This window comes from Vicugna pacos, chromosome 24 (genome assembly GCF_048564905.1).
Source record: "Vicugna pacos chromosome 24, VicPac4, whole genome shotgun sequence".
In the NCBI taxonomy this organism is placed as follows: domain Eukaryota; kingdom Metazoa; phylum Chordata; class Mammalia; order Artiodactyla; family Camelidae; genus Vicugna; species Vicugna pacos.
The window spans coordinates 11,135,345-11,155,351 of NC_133010.1; the positions used below are offsets into that span (position 1 = coordinate 11,135,345).

At 37.7% G+C, this 20,007-nt stretch overlaps 1 protein-coding gene across 1 annotated transcript in view; it reads left to right on the top strand.

The window, feature by feature from the left end:
• RPRD1A (regulation of nuclear pre-mRNA domain containing 1A) overlaps window positions 1–17,241 on the top strand; it is a 55,742-nt gene extending 38,501 nt beyond the window's left edge. The window contains exon 7 of the mRNA XM_006202317.4: window positions 13,717–17,241. Coding sequence (XP_006202379.1) covers window positions 13,717–13,866 — 150 coding nt within the window. The 3' untranslated portion in view covers window positions 13,867–17,241. The remainder of the gene's footprint in view (window positions 1–13,716) is intronic.
• The last annotated feature ends 2,766 nt before the right edge of the window (window positions 17,242–20,007 follow it).

Here is a 20,007-nt window from a genome sequence, read left to right on the forward strand (position 1 = left end):
CTACTATTACACTCGTTTTACGGATGAGAACACTGGCTGAGGCACAGAAGTATTAATTAACATATTCAAAGGAAACTTGAAAAATACATTAAAAAATTGCAGGTAAATGAATACATTAAAACCACTTAGCTTCTGATAAGATTTTGTTGTATTTTCTTTAACCTTTTAAAAATCATAGGTTAAAAACATCATTGTAAACATAAAAAGTGTTAAAACAGTGACAGCCATATTGTGTGTACAAATTTACATCCAGCTTGGATCTTGTTAGTCTTCAGTGAGTACGGAGTATGAATTAGAATAATGAACTGAGAATTTGGAGTTGCAGGTTGTAGAACTTACTGTGTGAACTTGAAGAAATTGTGTAATGTCAAGCCCTTTTTTTTTCTCATCTTCAAAATGTAGATCTTAAACCTAATAATGTGTGAGATTATTCAAGCTCTAAAGTTCAGTGCTTTTAACTTTTTCCCTATTCCTTATAATTGGAAATTTGAGTACTTTAGTTTAATTCAGTTTATAAGTGATATGCAGTGTTTAAAATTTTTTCTTTGCCTTTTATTCCTGCAGCACTTTTCCATCATAAAAACAATACAAGTTTATATAGAATATTTGGAAAATACTGAAAAGAAAAAAAAAAACCCTGAAAAAAATAAGTTTACACCAACCACTGAAAACAGTCATTATTAATATTGTAATGTATTCACTCCACTGTGTTTTGGTTTTTGTTTTAAATAGTTGTAAATATTTCAGTTTCATCTTTTAAAAAATATTCGTGAAAGTGATTTTTTTAACTTAACATAATAGGTGGTTAGCATTTATTTTATCTGTTGTTTCCTTTATTTCAAATGGATGGAACTTTAAAAAATAAAAAGATCCACTTATCCACATCAGGGTAAAAAAGTTACACTTACAGGATCTATTGAAAGAACTAGGACCCTTGTTGGTAACTCTACTTTCTAATTTATTTATGCACTTCTTGATTTTAAAGTAAGATTCGTGTTAGAATTTGTTTTGATAATTTTGATACCATTGCATGCATTAGATTTAAGGCAAATGTGAACCTCTTATGTAGTTAATCAGAATTTTAGGGAGAGCGTTGTGTCATCCACACTAACATAATCTCACAGAATTCTGTCAAGCTTGTCTTCCTAAATCAAGATTTCTTTGTAAAGCATCTCCCAGATTTGGTCCTGCTTAGGTCAGGTTATGAAGAAAGGTCACTGCTTCAAAGCAAAGCTGGTTCCATTCTTGGAACCTTCCTAGTATCATGTGGTCATACTCCAATATAGAATAATACTCTTGGGAGTTTTTTGGGATGATAAACTTAGTACATTTAAAAACTGAGATTATTAACATACAGTGAAATGCACATCTGTTAGGCAACTCATTGTCACATGGTAAACTTGGTAAACTTTAATAACTTACTAGATGCTGGACAAATTATGCTACATTAATATGTTTTGTATTCTAATTCTGATGATATTTTAGTTACCGTTTACTTTTGAAACTATAGATAAATGTGTTCAGTTTTCTTTGATTAAAAAAAGGTATGTTCATGAAACATCAGATTATAGAATATGAGAAGAACATGAATGTTTTTAACCTTTTTTGAGTTGCCAGCAGCTTTGAAAAATGCACATATGCTCACAAATTTTCTTACAACTTCAGTTGAATTAAGGCTGCCTCTGACACCCATCCATGGCTCACAGTTTAATAACCATTGGTCCATAACCAGTGAAAATTGAATGGGGATCAGTGTGAATCTTGCATTGTTTTTATTTTCCCCCGTCTCTTAAAAACTTCCGCAGTCAATTCCTACATACAGATTTCTCTAAGCTGACTGCATCAGTATGGTCAGGACCTGGCTTCGCATCACTTTGTGGGAGAAAGCACTGGTCATGTAGTGGTTAGCATGGTGACAGCTGTGGTAACATAAGCACTGTTAAGCTACAGTAAGTGTTCAGAATATGGAAAGTTCTGTTTCATTAGATGCTGGCTAAACCGCAGCTGGATTTATGTATTAAACTCTGGATTCTACATTAAGCAAAGGTAATTAACCTACCACAGTGCATTCAGAAGCAGGGTTTGGAATGGCAAAGGAAATGGAAACAAAATACCTTGGAGAACAGTTGAACAAATGGGGTATCCGGGACCAGACTTGAGAACAGGCATAACTTAGGTGCTGCCTGTCAGTTTACATAAGAGGGCAGAATCACTGGATATATTATGTGACAAGCAAGATGAATTTGCCAGTTAGAACTGGCCTAATGTGAAAGGACTATTTAACAGAGCAATGAGTTTCAGCCTCAGCTATCTGTATCTACAGCAGGCCTTAAATACAGCCCAGCTCCTGGCCAGATAACATAAAATCTCACAATAAAGATCGTTTACCTGTTTTTATTGCCTGATAATCATGTTCAGCTTTTGAAAAAATTATAAGGCATACCCAAAGGCAAGAAACAGTCTAAAGAGACAAAACAAGGATCAGAAACAGATTCTTGTATGACACAAAATTTGAATTATCAGACCAGGAATTTAAAATAGCTGATTAATATGTTAACAGCTCTAATGGAGACGTAGACAACTATGCAAGACTAGATTTAGGTAGAGAGGTGGAAATGCTTAAGAAGGAATCCAGAGCAAATTTTAAATGCTAGAAATAAACACTGACAAGTGAAGAGGGCCTTTGAGGATCACCTCAAGAGACTGGGTACTGCTGAAGAAAAAATCAGTGAGCTTGGTAATAGGTCAGTAGAAACTTCCCATACTGACATGCAAAAAGAAAGTGAACAACAAGCAATAACCCCTCCTCCCCCAAAAAGCCAAAACAAACCCTAAACACAGAGCGTGAGAATTGTGGGGCAATTTGGAAAAGCATAACATACATGTGCTTCCAGAAGGAGAACAAATGAAGCAGAAGAAATATTTGAAATAATGGCCAAGAAATTCCAAAGTTAATGACAGACTTCAAATCACTCATCCAGAAACTCAGAACAAACACCAAGCAGGATATCAAGAAATCTACAGTCTGCACTTAGGCATGTCATACTCATCCTGCAGAAAATGAAAGACAGAGAGCCTTAGAAGAAGCCAGAGTGGAAAAACATCTTACCTGTAGACTAAGAATTGCAGTGGACTTCTGGGCAGAACCACACAGACAAGAAGGGAGTGGGGTGAGAAGTGTTGGAGGAAAAACGCTACCAACCCAGAGTTCTATACCCAGTGAAGTTATTCGTTAAAAGTGAAGGACAAGTTAAGCAGCGTTTGCTGTTGCTGCAGGTGGTCAAGAAGAGGTTGAAATGACAAGGTCAAGAGAAAAGTTGGGTCTAATGTTTGCCTCACTGAATATGTAAACTGCTAGCTCTGTATGTATTCAGCAGAAACGTATTTCAGTGTTTCTGAGGAATGTTAGAACCAGATTCCCCTCTTGGAGCTTCTCTCTGTGCAGGAGCATGTTGGAGATTGGAACAGGGACGTAGCAAAGAAACTGTTACGGCTCCCAAACAGCCTAGAACCTCTGATTTATGGCCTGCCTGTTAAAGGGCTGTGGAACATTGTTCCATGGGACACCCATACCAGGTTAGCTGACCTTCAGGACCTGGAGACAGTGAGATTCTCTAGTAACTGGATAATACATACTAAAGGGAGTGAGGGTGAAAGTTCACACAGAAAATGAAAGTAATTTAAGGTTAAAGGGTCACACAAAATGAAAATTTAAAGGTAGCACAATTAAGTCGACTTCCTAATTTAATTATCAGTACAAGTAGAAAAATTAATTTGTTGGATCTCATTTTGTTAAACTCCTTCTTCCCACTCAATTTTGAAGTTGCTTACAGAGAAATAGCCTGTTACATGCTGCCTGTCAGCTCCTAGCTCTCACCACCCCCTCCAAGGTCAAAACTGGTCTTTAGTAATAGGTCAGCTTTCCTGGAGTTTTGCTCATCATTCCTGATTGGGGTAGCTCCTTGCCTTGTTTCTTTTCCCTTTGTCTTCTCTGTGTTGCTGCTATTACTATTATTGGTCCCTATTTTGTTTAAAAAAAAAAAATAGCCCCAAGGCCCACATTGCTGTTATTCACAAGGAAATGACAACCCCTCTCCACTGCTGGGGATTCCAGAGGTCATTTAATGGCAGAATTAGACTACCTAACACAAGGCATAGTTTGTTTCCTTAACATGTTGGATTTTGAGTTTTAGGAAGTTGATTGTTAGTCCAATCACAGTGGTGATTCTGTATTTGATGTAAGGTAGATTTCAGCTGCATAACATCTTTAGAATACCATTCCCAGTAACAGTTGCACGATATGAGAGGCAGGATAGCATAACGGTTAAGCATGAGGATTCTGGAGCCAGCCTATCTAGGTTTGAAGCATTTTTTGCAACCATCTGTTGACTTTAGGGAAAGTTTCTTAATTAGTGGTTAATTGTGCTTTTGTATCATCTGTAATGCATGGATAATGATGTCTGTACCTATGAAGATTAAATGAGCCACTTAGAACAGTGTTTAGCATTTATTACTAGTAATAAGCACATCAAAATTTTGATTAGGGTCATGCTGACATCTAGAAATGTATACAGCTTATTTGTAACAGTATCTACCCTCATTACAACTTAACATTATTGATGGTTTTTAAAAACTCAGTTGATAAAGCCAGATAGGCATTGAGTTCCTTGCAGAAAACTTAGTCCCTGAGAAAATGTTAAATCTTTTTTCCACTCGTTATTCCAGAAGGCTAGTTAGCTTTTGTAATAATAGAATTATAACTTATTAACAGCTGGAAATTACTTACTTCAAGGACCTTTTATAAGTAAAACCTGCTTGTAGAATACTTAGCTTATTTAGGAGAATGATAGTAAGTCCTAAAAGAAACTAAAAGATCTAAGACAGTATGTGTTAGATGACATTCATTTACACTAAAGTATTTCCCAGTACAAGGTAAAACTTTTCTGCAGACAGTCAAGGAAAAATGGCTCCATCAGAGAGGTGTAGGATAATGAGGAAGTACTGGATATTTTTAAAAATATTTTAATTACATATATAATTTTTTTTAAATCATCAGTTGCAGGATTAGATCCCAAGCTAAGCTTGTTTGGCTATTTGTTTTCTAGAAGGCAAGTTAGGGCAAACTACTGAGGTCTTTACCTGCTTGGCACTGTGTCCGGGAGATGGCAACAGACTTGACTAATCTTCACAGTCTCATAAAGTCCCTGACATGATGGAATTTCTTGGCCTTGTTTAAAAAAAAAAAGTGGTATTTTAAAAATCTTGATTGATATTTCAATTAACTTTTCCTATCCTCATAAAGAGCCCCAGTCCCAGAGTAAGCAAAATGAAGTAAATTATGATGGATCCTGAAAAATGAGAATCAAAGCTAAATAGTTATATTGAAGAAAGTCACTTAAGAAAGACTTGTGTGTTTGCATCTTAAGAAAGGCAGAGGACATAAATACATATGAAAGAACAAGACTGTTAGGGGTCTGCGGGAGAACAAATAAAAGGAACCAGAATTGGGAAGATTACCATCAATCTAAGGGGTTCTATAATGTGTTCTGAAGGTCTTGATACTCTTGATGAAGATAACTAGCTTTACCTTCAATATTGATTTGTTCTTCTGTGACCCCAGAACCCACTTATTTTATTCTCAAATATTTAGTTACAGTGAAGACTGATGATAATGATCTCATAGGTTAATTTTAAGTAACCAGGACTGAGTCATCTTTCAGACTAAGGATACATACATTGGAATATAAAGGAAGAAATTAAATTGCTCAGGTGTTTGCATTGACACACCATATGGAATCCTATGGAAATAAGATATATGGAAATACTACATCTTTAAGATGTCTGCATCTTTAAGAAATACTATTGTGGGGAAAGTCTTAAACCATCATGCTATTATGTCCATGTTTTCTTTGCTGAAAAAAATACCCTAGTACATCTTTTGAAACTGGATGTTGTCCAGCCCAGTCATAATTGTTACACTTGAAAGGGACCCTAGAGATTGATTTCGCGAGAAGGAGAGAGAATGACTTATCAAAGCCTTGTTTTCAGAGCATTCTGAAATCTGGAGTACTCTCAAACAGCTTGCTCACTAGAATCAGGGTTGGGCTTCCTAGCTTGACACGTTCCCTTTCCTGCTACAGCAGCTGTCTCTCGGAAAGTGGGTAGGAATCAAGGGCCTGTAACATGGTAGGCGTGATGTTTGAAATTGTTGACCACAGCTTTAGATCACTGAAGCTCTGCATGTGGATGCAGTTGAAATTCTCCAGCTGTTTTTATGAAAGTCACAGTCACGTAGGAAAGAGGAGAGCAGAATTATTAGTAGCATCTGCAACAACAACAACAAAAAAAAGGCAGCCCTTGTGTATGTTTAAACTGAGAAATTGTTAAGACATCTATTTTAAGCAACTGGAATTTTAGAACAACTGTATCTGGGTCAGCCCTAAAATGAATAAGAACTGCAAATTTCAGAAAATTTATCCTCTTGGCTGTTAGTGCAAGATGGTTCTGATACCATCCCGGAATGATGACCACAGTTATATGGCACTTCATAATTTGAAGACTTTTTCAGTAGCTTATTTAAGCCTCACAGCCCAATGAAATAGATAACTCGTGTTTTATAAAGGAAGCAGCCAAGGCTAAGACTTAAGGCCCCCTTGCCTAAGATCAAAGGAGGTAAACTGAGGCAGTACTTGCAGCCAAATCTGACTCCATGCCCAGGAGAATTGATTGGGGACCTGTTCATACCCAGTGCTTTGCTGGACACTTAAGGAATATGGATACAAAGTGTGTTTCCCTCTAATTAATATATACAAAAACTAGAAAACAGTATAGCAGTATTTAAGTTCAGAAATAAATAGTAACAGATCATAGGAAGTTAGTGTGAGACTAAAGTGGGAAAGTGTGGCCATGTTTGGTCTTAAAATATGTCTTGTGAAATGGAGACGATTTGGACGCAATGTATATACTCAATATTAGCAGTAAAGAAAAGCATTTGTAGTGGTAGTTCAGATTTCAGCCTAACTCTAGCCCACTTCTACTACACACAAGATAGATCACACCTCCTAATTCATTAATACTGAAGAATTTATGGCAGTATAAAAAGGTGCCTGCCCTTGGGATGGAGACAGATCCATGTATGTGTCTAAGTAGTACAGAGGTAGTTTCAGCTGGGAGCCAGGAGTGAGGATGGCAGGCAGGAACTGGGAAAGGGTCTCTAGATAAAAGTGAAAATTCACCTGGATGGTAATGGGTAAAATTCACAATTGCAGAGTGGAGAGGCTTGGGTATGACCAGTGGAAGTAAGCCTTGGCGTGAAGCTGGGACTTAAAAAAAGCTAGACTTGAGGGTTGCAGGCTTTACGGCAGTGTTAGTGGTGACACCAGCAAGTAAATTAAGAACAAAAATACAGGCCTTGTTGAATGAGGGGAATAGTGAGGGAGAAGTAAAGTGATTCCTGCAAACAGTTAACAGGAAATGAGGCAAAGCCTTGGTTGAGAGGCAGCCGGGCCACGGTGCTGCCTGAGAATATTTATTCTAATAGCTGTGTTTATTTTAATGTGAGTCAAGTCCAAATCTGATACAAAAACTAGCACAACAAACTGATTGTATGGATGTTATTTCTTAGAATGAAACTGTTAAGAAGTGAGTTGATTTAAATAAACACATGAAATAAATAGGATAGGCGACATGAAGGGTGGCAGTTAGCTAACTGAAGCTTGGGAAGTAGTGATTAAAAGTTGGGAGAGGTGGTATAAAGAAGCCTGAGGTTCTGAAAAAGCCTGTTATTTTGATCTTAGATGCTGGTTACACAAATGGATACAAACATGCTAATTGAAGTATATACTTAACAGTTACGGACATATGTCTTATTTAGAAAATAGTTATTGGCAAAACAAAGGTAGATACTATGGGAAGGAGAACAGAATTTTAGAGGGAAAAGATGCAAAGTTGCTTCTCTGGTTAAGTTTAAGTATCTTATTTGTTCCTAGTAGGAAAGACTCTCAGCTAAATTCTTCACTTTATTTACATCCAAAAATTATTTTTGAAAGGATATGGCTGAACCATTTCATTTAGATGATTAGAATTTTTTCCATTATTTTTTGGCATTTTTTATTATTCATTAACTTTTCTGTGTGTGTGTCCCATATGTGTAGTGTGTGAATAGTCAGTAGGATGTCAAAGCAGCACATTGTTGAATGGTCACCAAGTAGTAATGAAAGTTCAGACGTGAGGGGAGTAATCAGAGAAGGTTTAATGGAGACTTGGGATTTAAGCTGGCACTTTGAGGATGGACAGAAATTTGATGAAGATCCCGAAAGAGGAATAATTTGAACAAAGGATTCTAAATAGAAATTTGTATCATTCTGACTTCAAGAAAATGTTGTGTTCAGATCAGGCTAAATACCACAGAATTCCCAGGGGGGAGGGTATAGCTCAAGTGGTAGGGTGCTTGCTTAGCATCCACAAGGTCCTGGGTTCAATTCCTAGTACCTCCTCTAAACAAATAAATAAGTAAACCTAATTACCTCCCCCCACCAAAAAAAAAAAAAAGAAACCCACAGAATTCCCTATATTAAAAAATAATATATTGCTTTAATATTCATATATTTTTAAAATCTTAAATTACAGATAGTTCTGTAATATTCTTAACAAACATTTAGAGTAAATGACATTCATTTACACTAAAGTATTTCCCAGTACAAGGTAAAACTTTTCTGTGGATAATTTAATAAAATGATATTCTGCAAAACATCTTGAATAGTTTTTGGCTTTATCATCTTTTTTGAATGGTGAATGTTGTATCATTTGACCAAGAATAATTAAGATCTCCTCGTTTATTCATTAATTTTGATGAATGGTATGAAATGAAATGTGTATGTGTTGTCTGGCATTTATAAATCTTTTCTTTTTCTTGAGGTATAGTTGATTTACAATGTTGCATTGGTTTTTGGAGTAAAGCATAGTAATTCGGTTATACATAAATACTTTCTCATATTTTTTATTATAGTTATTTCAATTTATTGAATATAGTTCCCTGTGCTGTGCAGTAGGTCCTTGCTGTTTCTCTGTTCTGTACATAGTGGTTAGTATGGCATTTATAAATCTTGAGCACTTTATAGCCAGTTTTTAAAATCTTAAGTTTTCTCATCTGTAAAACATGGATAGTGAAACCTGTGTTTCAAGATTTTTGTGATGATTAGGTTAAGAAACTATGCCAAATGGCTTGGATAATCTAGGAAAATAATTTGTCCATTAGACTTTTTTTGAGGATGAAAAATCCCAAATCTTTATTTCCAGCTCAGAATGCTAGAACCACATTTCCAAGTGCCTACTACCAGAAGTCCCCAGGATAACTCACACTTACGCTGAAAAGTGAACTGCCTGTCCTTCACCGAGGAGTTTCTACTCTTGGCTTTGCTTCCATCCAGCCCCTCAGCAAGCCTGAAACCTCATCATTCTTCACATTGAACTATAACCAAGTCGTGCTGATTTTTCTGTTGAGACATAGCCTTGGTCTTTTAAATTGATGTGTTGCATACACACAGTGCAGCTTGTGCAGCACTGGTGCCTTGGTTCCGACCCTAGTCCCCTCCTTGACAGCTGCAGTTAACTGCTGGCTGGGTTTCCTCCTTAGAATCACTCTCTTCTGTACTGAATCCAGATTCATCCTCTGACAACTTAAAAGTGACTGTATTTGGTAAGGGAATCACGTTCTTCACTTTGCACCATGCACTGTGCTAACTGTGAATTGCCCAGCACAGACCATGCCCTTTATGTTCATCTTGCTGTCCCCAGGTTCTGTTGTGTTCTCTCACCTCTCCTCACTTCTGAAAACCTTCCCTGAATTCCTCAGCGGGGAAGTGTCCTCCACGCTTCAGTGTCTGGGAGTCTTAGAAAGCGGTTTCACCCCTGGTGGAGCACATCCTACGTTGTTGTAATTGCTTGTTTGCTTGACTGTTAAGCTGTGTGCTCTTCCAGGTAGGGACTGTGGTTCACCTTTGTGTTCCCAGCACAGGGACTGGTGTGTACTGTAGTAAATGCTCAAGAAATGCTTGCTACTCTGAAGTGTGAAGTAGATTAGCTGAGACCTTTGAATCTCAAATAACGGACAACAGTACATTTGTTTGAAAAAACGCAGGTAATACAGAAAAGCTAGAATCTCATGTCAGAAGACTGTCATCTAAATGTTGGTATGTAAATTAGTAGGTGTTAACATGTTGCATACAGGTGATGTATTGAAAGCAGTTATTATAGACAGTGTCTTTATTTTCTGTGTACTTGCTTCTGACCCTCTTGACCATTACTCATGTTGATCACTGGGGCTATAATATTTGCATCGACAGATATCAAATTGGTCTTTCTGAATTCAGTTTAGAATAGTGGAGAGTATTTATATTGTATGAACTTGGTATCTGCTGCAGCCGGAATGACCAGCTCACCTTTTCCTTTATCCTGTGACTTGTATTTTGAAAGTGAACTTCTTAGTAAAGTAGCAAAACTTGGAATCCATTTTCCCACTGAAAATAGTGCTATTACTTAACTGATACTTAGTTTCTCAGACTAACTCACCAAACCTTTTTCCCTCTCTCTAACAGTTTTATTGAGATAAATTCGCATACCATGCAACTTATTTAGTTACAGTATACACTTCTTTAGTATATTCATATGATTTTGTAACCATTGCTACAGTCTATAATTTTAGAACATTTTTATCTACCCTAAAGGAAACCTTATCCATTTCCACTTCCCCCAGTCCCAAGCAACCACAAACCTCATTTCTGTCTCTTATCAATTTGCCTATTCTGGACATTTCATGTAAATGGAACCATACAGGATATAGTCTATTTGATGGGCATCTTTTGTTTACCATAATGTTTTCAGGGGTCTTCCATGTTGTATCATACGTTAGTTCTTTGTTTCTTTTTATGGCCAGATAATATTACATTGTAGGAATATACCACATTTTGTTTCTATATTCATCAGTTGATAGATACATGGATTTTTTTTCCTGCTTTTTGGCTGTTATAAATTATATTGCTGTGAACATTCATGTATGATTTTGTTTGTGGCCATACATTTTCATTCCTTTTGTATTTTCCTAGGAGTAGAATTGCTGGGTTATATTTTAACTCTGCATGACTTTTTGAGGAACTGCCCAGCTGTTCCCCACATTGGCTGCACCATTTTAAATTTCCACCAGCATTGTATGAGTTCCAGTTCATCCACATTCTTGTCAGCACTTGTTATTGTCTGTCTTTTTGGATTATAGCCATCCTAGTGGGTGTGAAGTGGTATCTCATTATGGCTTTTAGTTTGCATCAAAAGAATTTTAATTTCTAAACCCACAGAATAGTCATACTAGGTACCTTTGCAGTTAAAGCAGTATAGGATTTGTCTTTCTGTGTGGCTAATTTCATTTAGCATAATGTCCTCTAGGTTGTTCCAGTTTAGTGCAAATGACAGAATTTCCTTCTTTCTCATGGCTGAATCATTTGAATCAAAGGATTTAGATAAATCTTAGTATTTCAATAACAGCCTGTCTGGATGCTAAAAACTAGAAGTTAGGGTGGGCACTAGAAGTTAGTAATGATCACTTAAGGCACATAAAACATTTCTCAGAACATCTAGCCTTGAGAGGAGCAGAGAGGAATGTTGAGCATGTTTGAACAACATCTGAATATAGATCATGCTGAGTCCAGAGTGCATTCGGTATTATTTACTGAAGAATGAATTAGTAAGAACAGTGGACAGATGGAGATACGTGTTTGCCCCCCTACCAGCGTGTTCTGAGGAAGAAACATCCTGCTGAAAAGTACGCATCTAGAATGGAGTACCCTGCTGCTCCCTTTTGTGTACCGCCCTGAGCTGCTATGCTGAAACATACCTGGTATTCCCGCGTATATCACTGGCGAAGGGGAAGAGGGAAGCGAAAAGTCATACCTTAAGGTTATAGATCCTGATTAAACTCTCTTTTACTCAATCCTGATCCTCATGGTAGGTTATAGGTTAGAAATGCAGGGACAGGCAGACATGGCCCAAATCTATCCTAGAACATGTCCAGCTTTCAAACTTGCCTGCTTTGTCTGCCACTGTGCCCAGTTCCCCTGCTTCAGAATCCTCCTCCTCTCTCGCCTTCCTAGAGCAGTTTGTAATTCTGACGAACTCCTTTCCCCAGGTGTAAGTTATTTTTTAAAAGAAGAGGCTCAGTAATACAAAGACATTTCACTGATTTCATTTTAGGCAGAGAAACTGTAGAGAAGTGGCTTACAATTTGGCTGAGTATTGCATCCTTTTGGGAGCTTTTAACAATTCAAGAGCTCTGGACCCGCCTTCCAGAGATTCTCATTTAATTGATATGTAGGGGGAAATGGAGTTCTCCTGAAAAATCTGAGTTTCTTGAAAAATGTCCTAGGTGATCCTGATGTGCTGTCAGAGTCGAGACCTAGAGAAGGGCTCTGTGGATCCCTGCTACCCCAGATGACAGCTTGTCACTCACCTGCTCTGTCTTGTTCGTGACATCAGCCTTGGTCAGAGGGACTGAAAAGGTTTTCATCTTTCTGGAGGGAATTATACCCATTTTCAAGACTCTCCTCTTCATGTCCCACCTGTACTAGGTGATAGAGTATAGAAGATTTTTACCCCCTTGTTGAAGTCTGGAAACTTCAATTAAAAGATGTTTCCACTACAGAGAATGGGCTGTTGCCCCCTAAGCCAAACATGATCTTGGTTAGCTTCCAGTCTCTGACTCGTTGGGCTCTGTTTGCAGTTTCCTAACTTTTTTTAATGCTATTGTAATCCTTTGATGATCCAGTGATGCCTTGGACCCCTTCTCAAGTTAAAGATTTTAAATGTAGAAAATAAAATGCACGGCATTACAATTGGAAACAAATTATATTGAAGTCCAGTTATTGAAGGGGGAGGGAGGGTGTAGCTCAGTGGTAGAGCACATGCTTAGCATGCACAAGGCTTTAGCTTCAATCCCGAGCTACTCCGTTAAAAAAAAAACAAAAAAACAGCCAGCAAGAGTGTAAATATGTGCAAAGGGCGTATGTTGATCCACAAGGAAAACCACTCAGATTACAGCAGAAAAATGAGAACACACAATTCACAGAAAAAGAAAATGGTGAATGAAAGTGTTAAAAATTGAGCACGATAAAAATATAAACTAAGGCAGTTACTGAAATAAAATTGTACAGTATGTGCTTCGTTACTGACACATTGAAGTATTTCTACCTGTCGATCTAATAATTTCAGTGTGATAAATGTAAACAGTATTTCAAGATTGATGTTGAAAACTAATGTAATATTGAAGAAACTGGTTTCCACTAGAGACAGACTCAGAGGTACTGATAATACACCTGTGGTTTGTTATCGCAAATGAAAACAGTGCTATATTTCAGTTTAAGTTTGTGAAAATAAATACATAATTTTTCTTATCCAAGCTCAAGAACATCTGAAAATCTGATATTCTGAGGTTAAATATATTAATATGTCAGTTTTCTTTTTACAGGTGTGAAACGACAGCTTAAGATTATGGTTTTTCATAATAATAATAACTAGTTTATTTCCCAAATCCCTCTTTTGATCCTAAAGCTCACATGGTAATCTTTTTATTCAGCATTAAGTGAGTGCTTTACCCGACTTTATGCAGAGCATTAGCTAGATGGCTCTTCTCTGAACTCGCATAATGCTAATGAGAACGGTTTAATGTTACAGGAATACAAGCGCAAGTTAGCCAGAGTTTCCTTGGTGCGCAAAGAACTCAGGTCCCGGATCCAGAGCCTGCCAGACTTATCTCGATTGCCCAATGTCACTGGCAGCCACATGCATCTGCCCTTTGCGGGGGACATCTACAGTGAAGATTGATGACCAGGCTCTTTCCAGGGCCCAGGACTTTGCAAAAGATGGAGACAGGTTAGGTGGATAGTCCTGTAGCGTTATTTTTGTATATTGTGGAGAGAGTGACGTTCACAAAAGAAACGACAAGTAATTTATAAAAATGTTTAAAATGTTGGTTTGTTTACTATTTTATTGGTAAGTTAACATGACTTAGTTTAAACAAAGTGATGGTCTCTGTGTATTAATAAGCTCACAAATAGTGATTATTTTCAAAAACTCTTTTTGTAAATTTTTTTGATCCAGGGCCTTATGAGAAAGTCCATGTTTCTATTTCTTCATGTATTTTCAAATGTTTTTCTTTATTTTCTTCGGTATCTAATCACTGTATAGTATGTAATTCCTAAAGGGTAAGAACTAATCAGGAGTTGGTTGAGACTTTATTATGGTATAGTTAGGACTTGAATGTAGAAGTGACTAAATGTTCCAACTTAATCTTCACCCTTCTCCCCAACCGAAGTATCAGTTCTGTGCCTCTCAATGCCTTTGATTCCTTATTCCCTAGAGGTTAGTAATTTAACACTAAACATCGATGTCATTTTGAGAGTCAGATCAGAACCTAGAGAACTTTTCCACAGTAACACCATATAGGGGTTCCATTCCAACTGCCACAGTGTAGAATATAAGGAGTGTTAAATAGGGACCCCTCCTTGATTAAACTATCTAGAATTATTTGAATAGATTAATATGAAAATGCTTTAGAAACGTTATAAGTTTTGACATTCTTCCAAAACAACAACTCTGATTCTGGAACTGATTTCTATTTGTCAAATCAGGCTCTTTTTAACATAATTAATTGATCCCTTTCATCTAAAGCCACCTGTGGGATTAAAAGGAGTGTAAAATAATGATACTTTGTTATTTCCCTTAGCCATTTAACTTTCAAAACAATAGTATTTTTAGCTCTAGTATCTCAAGAACACAATATTCATTAATGTTCAGTAAAGTAGCCTGGAACATTTTTAATGATTCCTTAAGGTTTTTGAATGACTGTATATTTGGAAATTAAGCAGTGCTACACTACAGGGTAGGTCTGGTAAATATTATATTTGTATATTTAGAATTACCAAAACATGTGCTTTTACCTTTATTTCTAACCCTGTGTGTTAGAGCAGTTGCATGCTCTCTTGCTTTCTCTCTAAATCACATTGTTAAGCTGTGGATTTTGTACTCAGTGATGACTTAGGATAAACATTTTTTTTCATTCATTATTTTACATATTAGGCATTTTTCTTTTCGTTGTAAGAAGATTCAAATTAGACAGTCAATAAAACATCTTTTAAATCCCTCAAGCCAGTTATGTCTCACTAGTCTGAATGGCTTCTAATGTTTCTCAGTATTAGAGATTATAGTTGAATTTGTTTGTGAAGGAGAAGGCAAATATTTATTTTTAGTAGCCAATAGTTTTGGGTACAGTGCTTTTAGCAGTTTTACCTCTCTCCAAAACAGACACATAGAAATAGTTTCCACCCGTATATGGCTTATATTCCAAAGTTTTTTACTCAGCTTTTGGGACTTGGGGCACATTTTTTCACAGAAACAGTAGTAATTAGTTTCTCTGTGAACACTATTACAGAACGCTCACCCAAGAACCTAATCCACTTAACCATGAATGTACTTGTGATGTGGGTGACAAACTACTAGTCGTAGATCCTGACCAGCATTTGTAACATCACTCCTTGCTAAGGAAATGGTGCATAGCAGCCAGACTCACGCACTGGGGTGTCTGTCTGTCTTGTGTACCTCTGTCCCTAGGTGTAGGGTAAGTAAGAAGAAGATTCAGCATGGAGGTGGAGGGTGTAACAAGTGCACAATTACAAAAACCTGGTTATACCTGTTCTGAAAGTATGCTGCCACGTAAGTTAGTTTTTGTTGTTAAAGTGAAAACAAATACTCGTATATTAATTTATTTTCAACATCTTGACCTTATTTATGATCTGCTAAAGTGGTGATTTATCCATTCAAAGTATATTTTTTTCCAATTTAAAAATAATGTATAAACTATGTACTCCTAGGAAGATTTGAAACCTATTAGAAGCTTGTGGAAGTATTTTCAACGTTTGAAACAGACTCCTGACTTAGATACTGATTTTAACGTCAGTGTCTGCCCTATTTATGATAAAAATGCATTATTTTTTTAAAGAGCTTGATGCGATTTGTAATAAATGACAGTACTCAAACCTGAATGCTCCCCCCAGGTTCACCCTCTGACCAGCCCTCCACAAGCCTTCAGCTGTTGGTTAATTCACTAACTGTAAACACAAATGATGTGGTCTCACTTAGAAGTTATGTTCTCAGCCTTGTGATGGTCAACATGATAAGCCTAAGCAGTAAATAGTCTTCATTTCTCAAAGGTAGACCATGGTTTTTCCAGACATGGGGTTAGATGGGGGTACTGTAATGCCAAGCTCTAAATCATGAGCATTTTCTTCACTGTGTACATGAGGCAAATCATGCATCTACTGAGTGCAGCTTGGCCTGGCCCCTCAAGAGAAACGCATGTCACCGAGCTTGCCGTAGGGGTACTTTGGTTTGAATGGATACCATCACTCTTTTCTCCACAAACAGTGCAGGAGAGCTGTCTGGAGTGGCAATTTGGACAGATTCCCTGGCATTTCCTCTGCTCCTTCCATCACTACAGTAAGTAAAGAACCCCACGGGGAACCCGGGAGTCTGAGAAAATCAGCTGTGCTCAGTAGCCGACCTCCCCCCTCCTAGGAAAACGAGCCCAGATGCAGCTGTTCTGGCACCTCTTCTCACATGCACTCTCAATCAGGGCTTTTCTGTAAGAACTCCTTCACGATCAGCAAGAGCTGGGATGACCTGGTCATGTTGATTGGCAAGATTGAAATAACAAAACTAGGTTGTCGTTTCTCACTGTAGATGAGCAACTTACTATCATTACTGAACTCGTTCTGAGAAGTCTGGAGAAAGAAAACACTCAAAAGAACAAATTTGTTGGGCAAGTTAGAATGTCCTTTCTGAATTTTCCATTCAAAAGATTTTTATTATATGAAATAACGTAAAGTTACTAAACTGCTTTGTATTCTACTAAGAAGTAGCTCTTAAGACGTAGTCTTGTTTAATAGTTGTTGCACTATATCAGAGCTTTTTAAAGTGCAAACCCAGTTCTCTGTGTAGAAAGGGAGCATTGTGTTACTTACTGACTTATTTATACAGACCATTAGTTGCCATCTGTAATGCCAGCCGTCCACACCTGAGTCTGTTCTGAGGCGGCAATAGCACATGGGAAGGTGAAGTTTCCCTATTTCTTTGGCCCTTTCTCTTTGATTGTATCTAATGACAGTATAAGATGTTCTTAATAAAGTTTTACGTTCTTTTTGAGATGTGTAGATCATTTTTGTGAATTTTCTTGATTGGCTTTGGGGTGGGGAGGGAAGAGATTAATGGACTGGGAGAGAAGCAAAGTCCTGGAAAGTACTCAGCGATGTTAACGGGGAGAAACTGCTGAAGGAGGATTCCATTGGCTTGGTCGGTGGTGCTAACAGCAGGATCACCTGGAGGGCTTATTAAACAGAGCGTCAGGGGTAAGGCCTGGTAGTTTATGTTTCTAACAATTTGATGCTGATGCCACTGGGTATAGGGGCCACATTCTAACAACCACTGCTCTAAACCTACTTTGAAGTCTGCGACTTGCTTCATGATTTAAAATTCCAGGTAATGTTAGGCAATTCCAAGTAATTAGATAAGAAAGTATGGGTTTTACAGTTCATTATGTAACAAGTTCCTTATGGGTGGAGAATGAGGCCCCATCCTTTGTGACCTCCTGCACAGAAGCGCCTAAGTGCCTTTGAATAAACAGATTTGCTTGGTACCTTGGACTCCTTCCTGGAGCACAGGTCCTCTCACCACATCTTGAATTTAAAGCAGAATTGAGAAATCCTAGAAATCTGTGGTAATCTCTAGCGCGGTGTTTGTCAGACTCCTTTGATAAGACTCACTTGGGACGGCACATACCTTCTGAATCAGAATTCTCTGCGATTCTTAACATCTAGAAAGTCTGGGAGAGCTGGTCCTCTGGCCAGTGCCCCTGGTTCTCCGTTCCTGGATGGCCTCTGCTCACTGTATCTGAATTCAGGTGTTTCCCATTCCCAGTCCATGTATCCCCCCTTGCAGAGGTAGGTTTTATACAGTGCAGTGAACCCTGTATCCAGAGATTCTGTTTCAGAACATTTGAGATAGACCTGATCTGCGTTTTAAACAAATTACTCAGATGATTCTGATGCAGGTCATTCTTGATTGCACTTTGAGGAACAATGCCCTACAAAGCAAGTTATGGTCTGTGACATACAATAATGGTAGCTCACACTTATATGGTAGTTACCATAGACCAAGACTGCTCTAAGAATTTCATACATGCTTTGCGATAGATGCTCTGATTTTTCCCATTTTACCTATGGGGAAGATAAGACGCAGCGTAAATTTTGGTGACCCTTAACAAGTCAAATGGTGAAGCTCGGATTCAGACCCAGATGAAAGACGGACTCTGAGCCTGTGCTTCTGAACTGGTGCATAATGCTGCCTGTCATACTGGTATGTTGTGTAGCAGCTCCACCATCACCAAATCCATGTTCTGCGTAACATGTGAAATGATACCATTATGCAAATATTCAAATTAAAAAGTAACATCTTAGCTAAAAGCACTGCTGAAGGATGGGGGCTTATCAAGGGATGTTATACCCAGTTGTCTTTTATATTGTTTTTATTGAGGTAAAATATATGTAACATAAAATTCACCACTTTTAAGTGTACTCTGGGGTTAGATACATTGATGATTAATATGGTTCTGCAGCCATCACCATCTATCTTCAGAACTTTTTCAGCTTCCCCATTTAGTCCTCTACCCATTAAACAGTAACCCCCAATCCCTCCAGCCCCTTGCAACCACCGTTTCGCTGTCTCTATGAACTTGACTTTCCTAGGTGCCTCCTAAATGAAATTATAAAATATTTGTTCTTTCGTGCTTGGTTTATTCCACTTAGCATAATCTGCTCTAGGTTGCTTCATGTGGTAGCATGTGTCAGAATTTCTTTTTGAGGCTGAGTAATATTCCACTATATGGATGTATACATTTTGTTTATCCATTCATATGTTGACGGACCATCGACTACTTCCACCTTTTGATTATTGTGAATAATACTGCTGTGAACATGGGTGTACAAAAATCTGTGCAAGTCCCTGTTTTGATTTCCAATTGCCTTTTTCAAAGCAATTGTTTGTATTCATATAAACAAGGTAAAATGAGAATGAACTATTAATAGGGATAGTTTAGACAACATTTTAATGAAACCTACTGTGCTTAAGGCATGGTGTTAAATCTTTTGAGACATACAGAGATTATTCAACTGCATGTCTGCTCTCAAATAGTTTACATTCTAGTGGGAATGGAATACAGTAACAATTTTTAGAATTGACCAAAGCTTGCTTTTATTTTTAAACTAATGTATTTCTTCCAAGCCAGTGGTTCCATAGGCGCTCAGTATTGGCCTCAGCTGGGAACTTCTTAGAAGGGCCAAAGTCTCGGACTCCAGACTACTGAACTAGAAAACCTGAGGTTGGGGACCAGCAATCTATCTTTTTAACGAGACTTCTAGGTAATTCTGACATGCACTCCAGTTCCAGTTTAGCTTTGTGTACCACTGTGCTAGGCATCCAACACTTTACCTCAACACTTTTGTCTCAAATATGGTAAATACCATTACAGTGAATAAAAGGACTTGGTCCAACAAAGCAGTTGTAAAAAAGTGTGCTTTTCTGACAAGCCAAGAAATGGTTTTCATCTGCTGTGTTTCTACCCTTAGGAGCCCCGCTTTCTCCCCCCTGGCAAATCCCCCCGACTTTCGTATTTAATTTGTCTGTCTAGTGCATCTCTTGTAATTCTTCCGAGGATGACAGAGTGAAGGAGAAGCAGTAACGCAGTCTGGGTCCTGACCGTCATCTGACTTTTTGAAGCCTGATTAGCCTTTGGTATGATTATGCCACCACAGGTTTAGCCACTTTAATTGCTGAAATCCCTGTGATGTTATTTCCAACTTGTTGGATGATCCAAGATGAAAACTATGTTTTACTGCCTTTTTTAGAAATGGATCA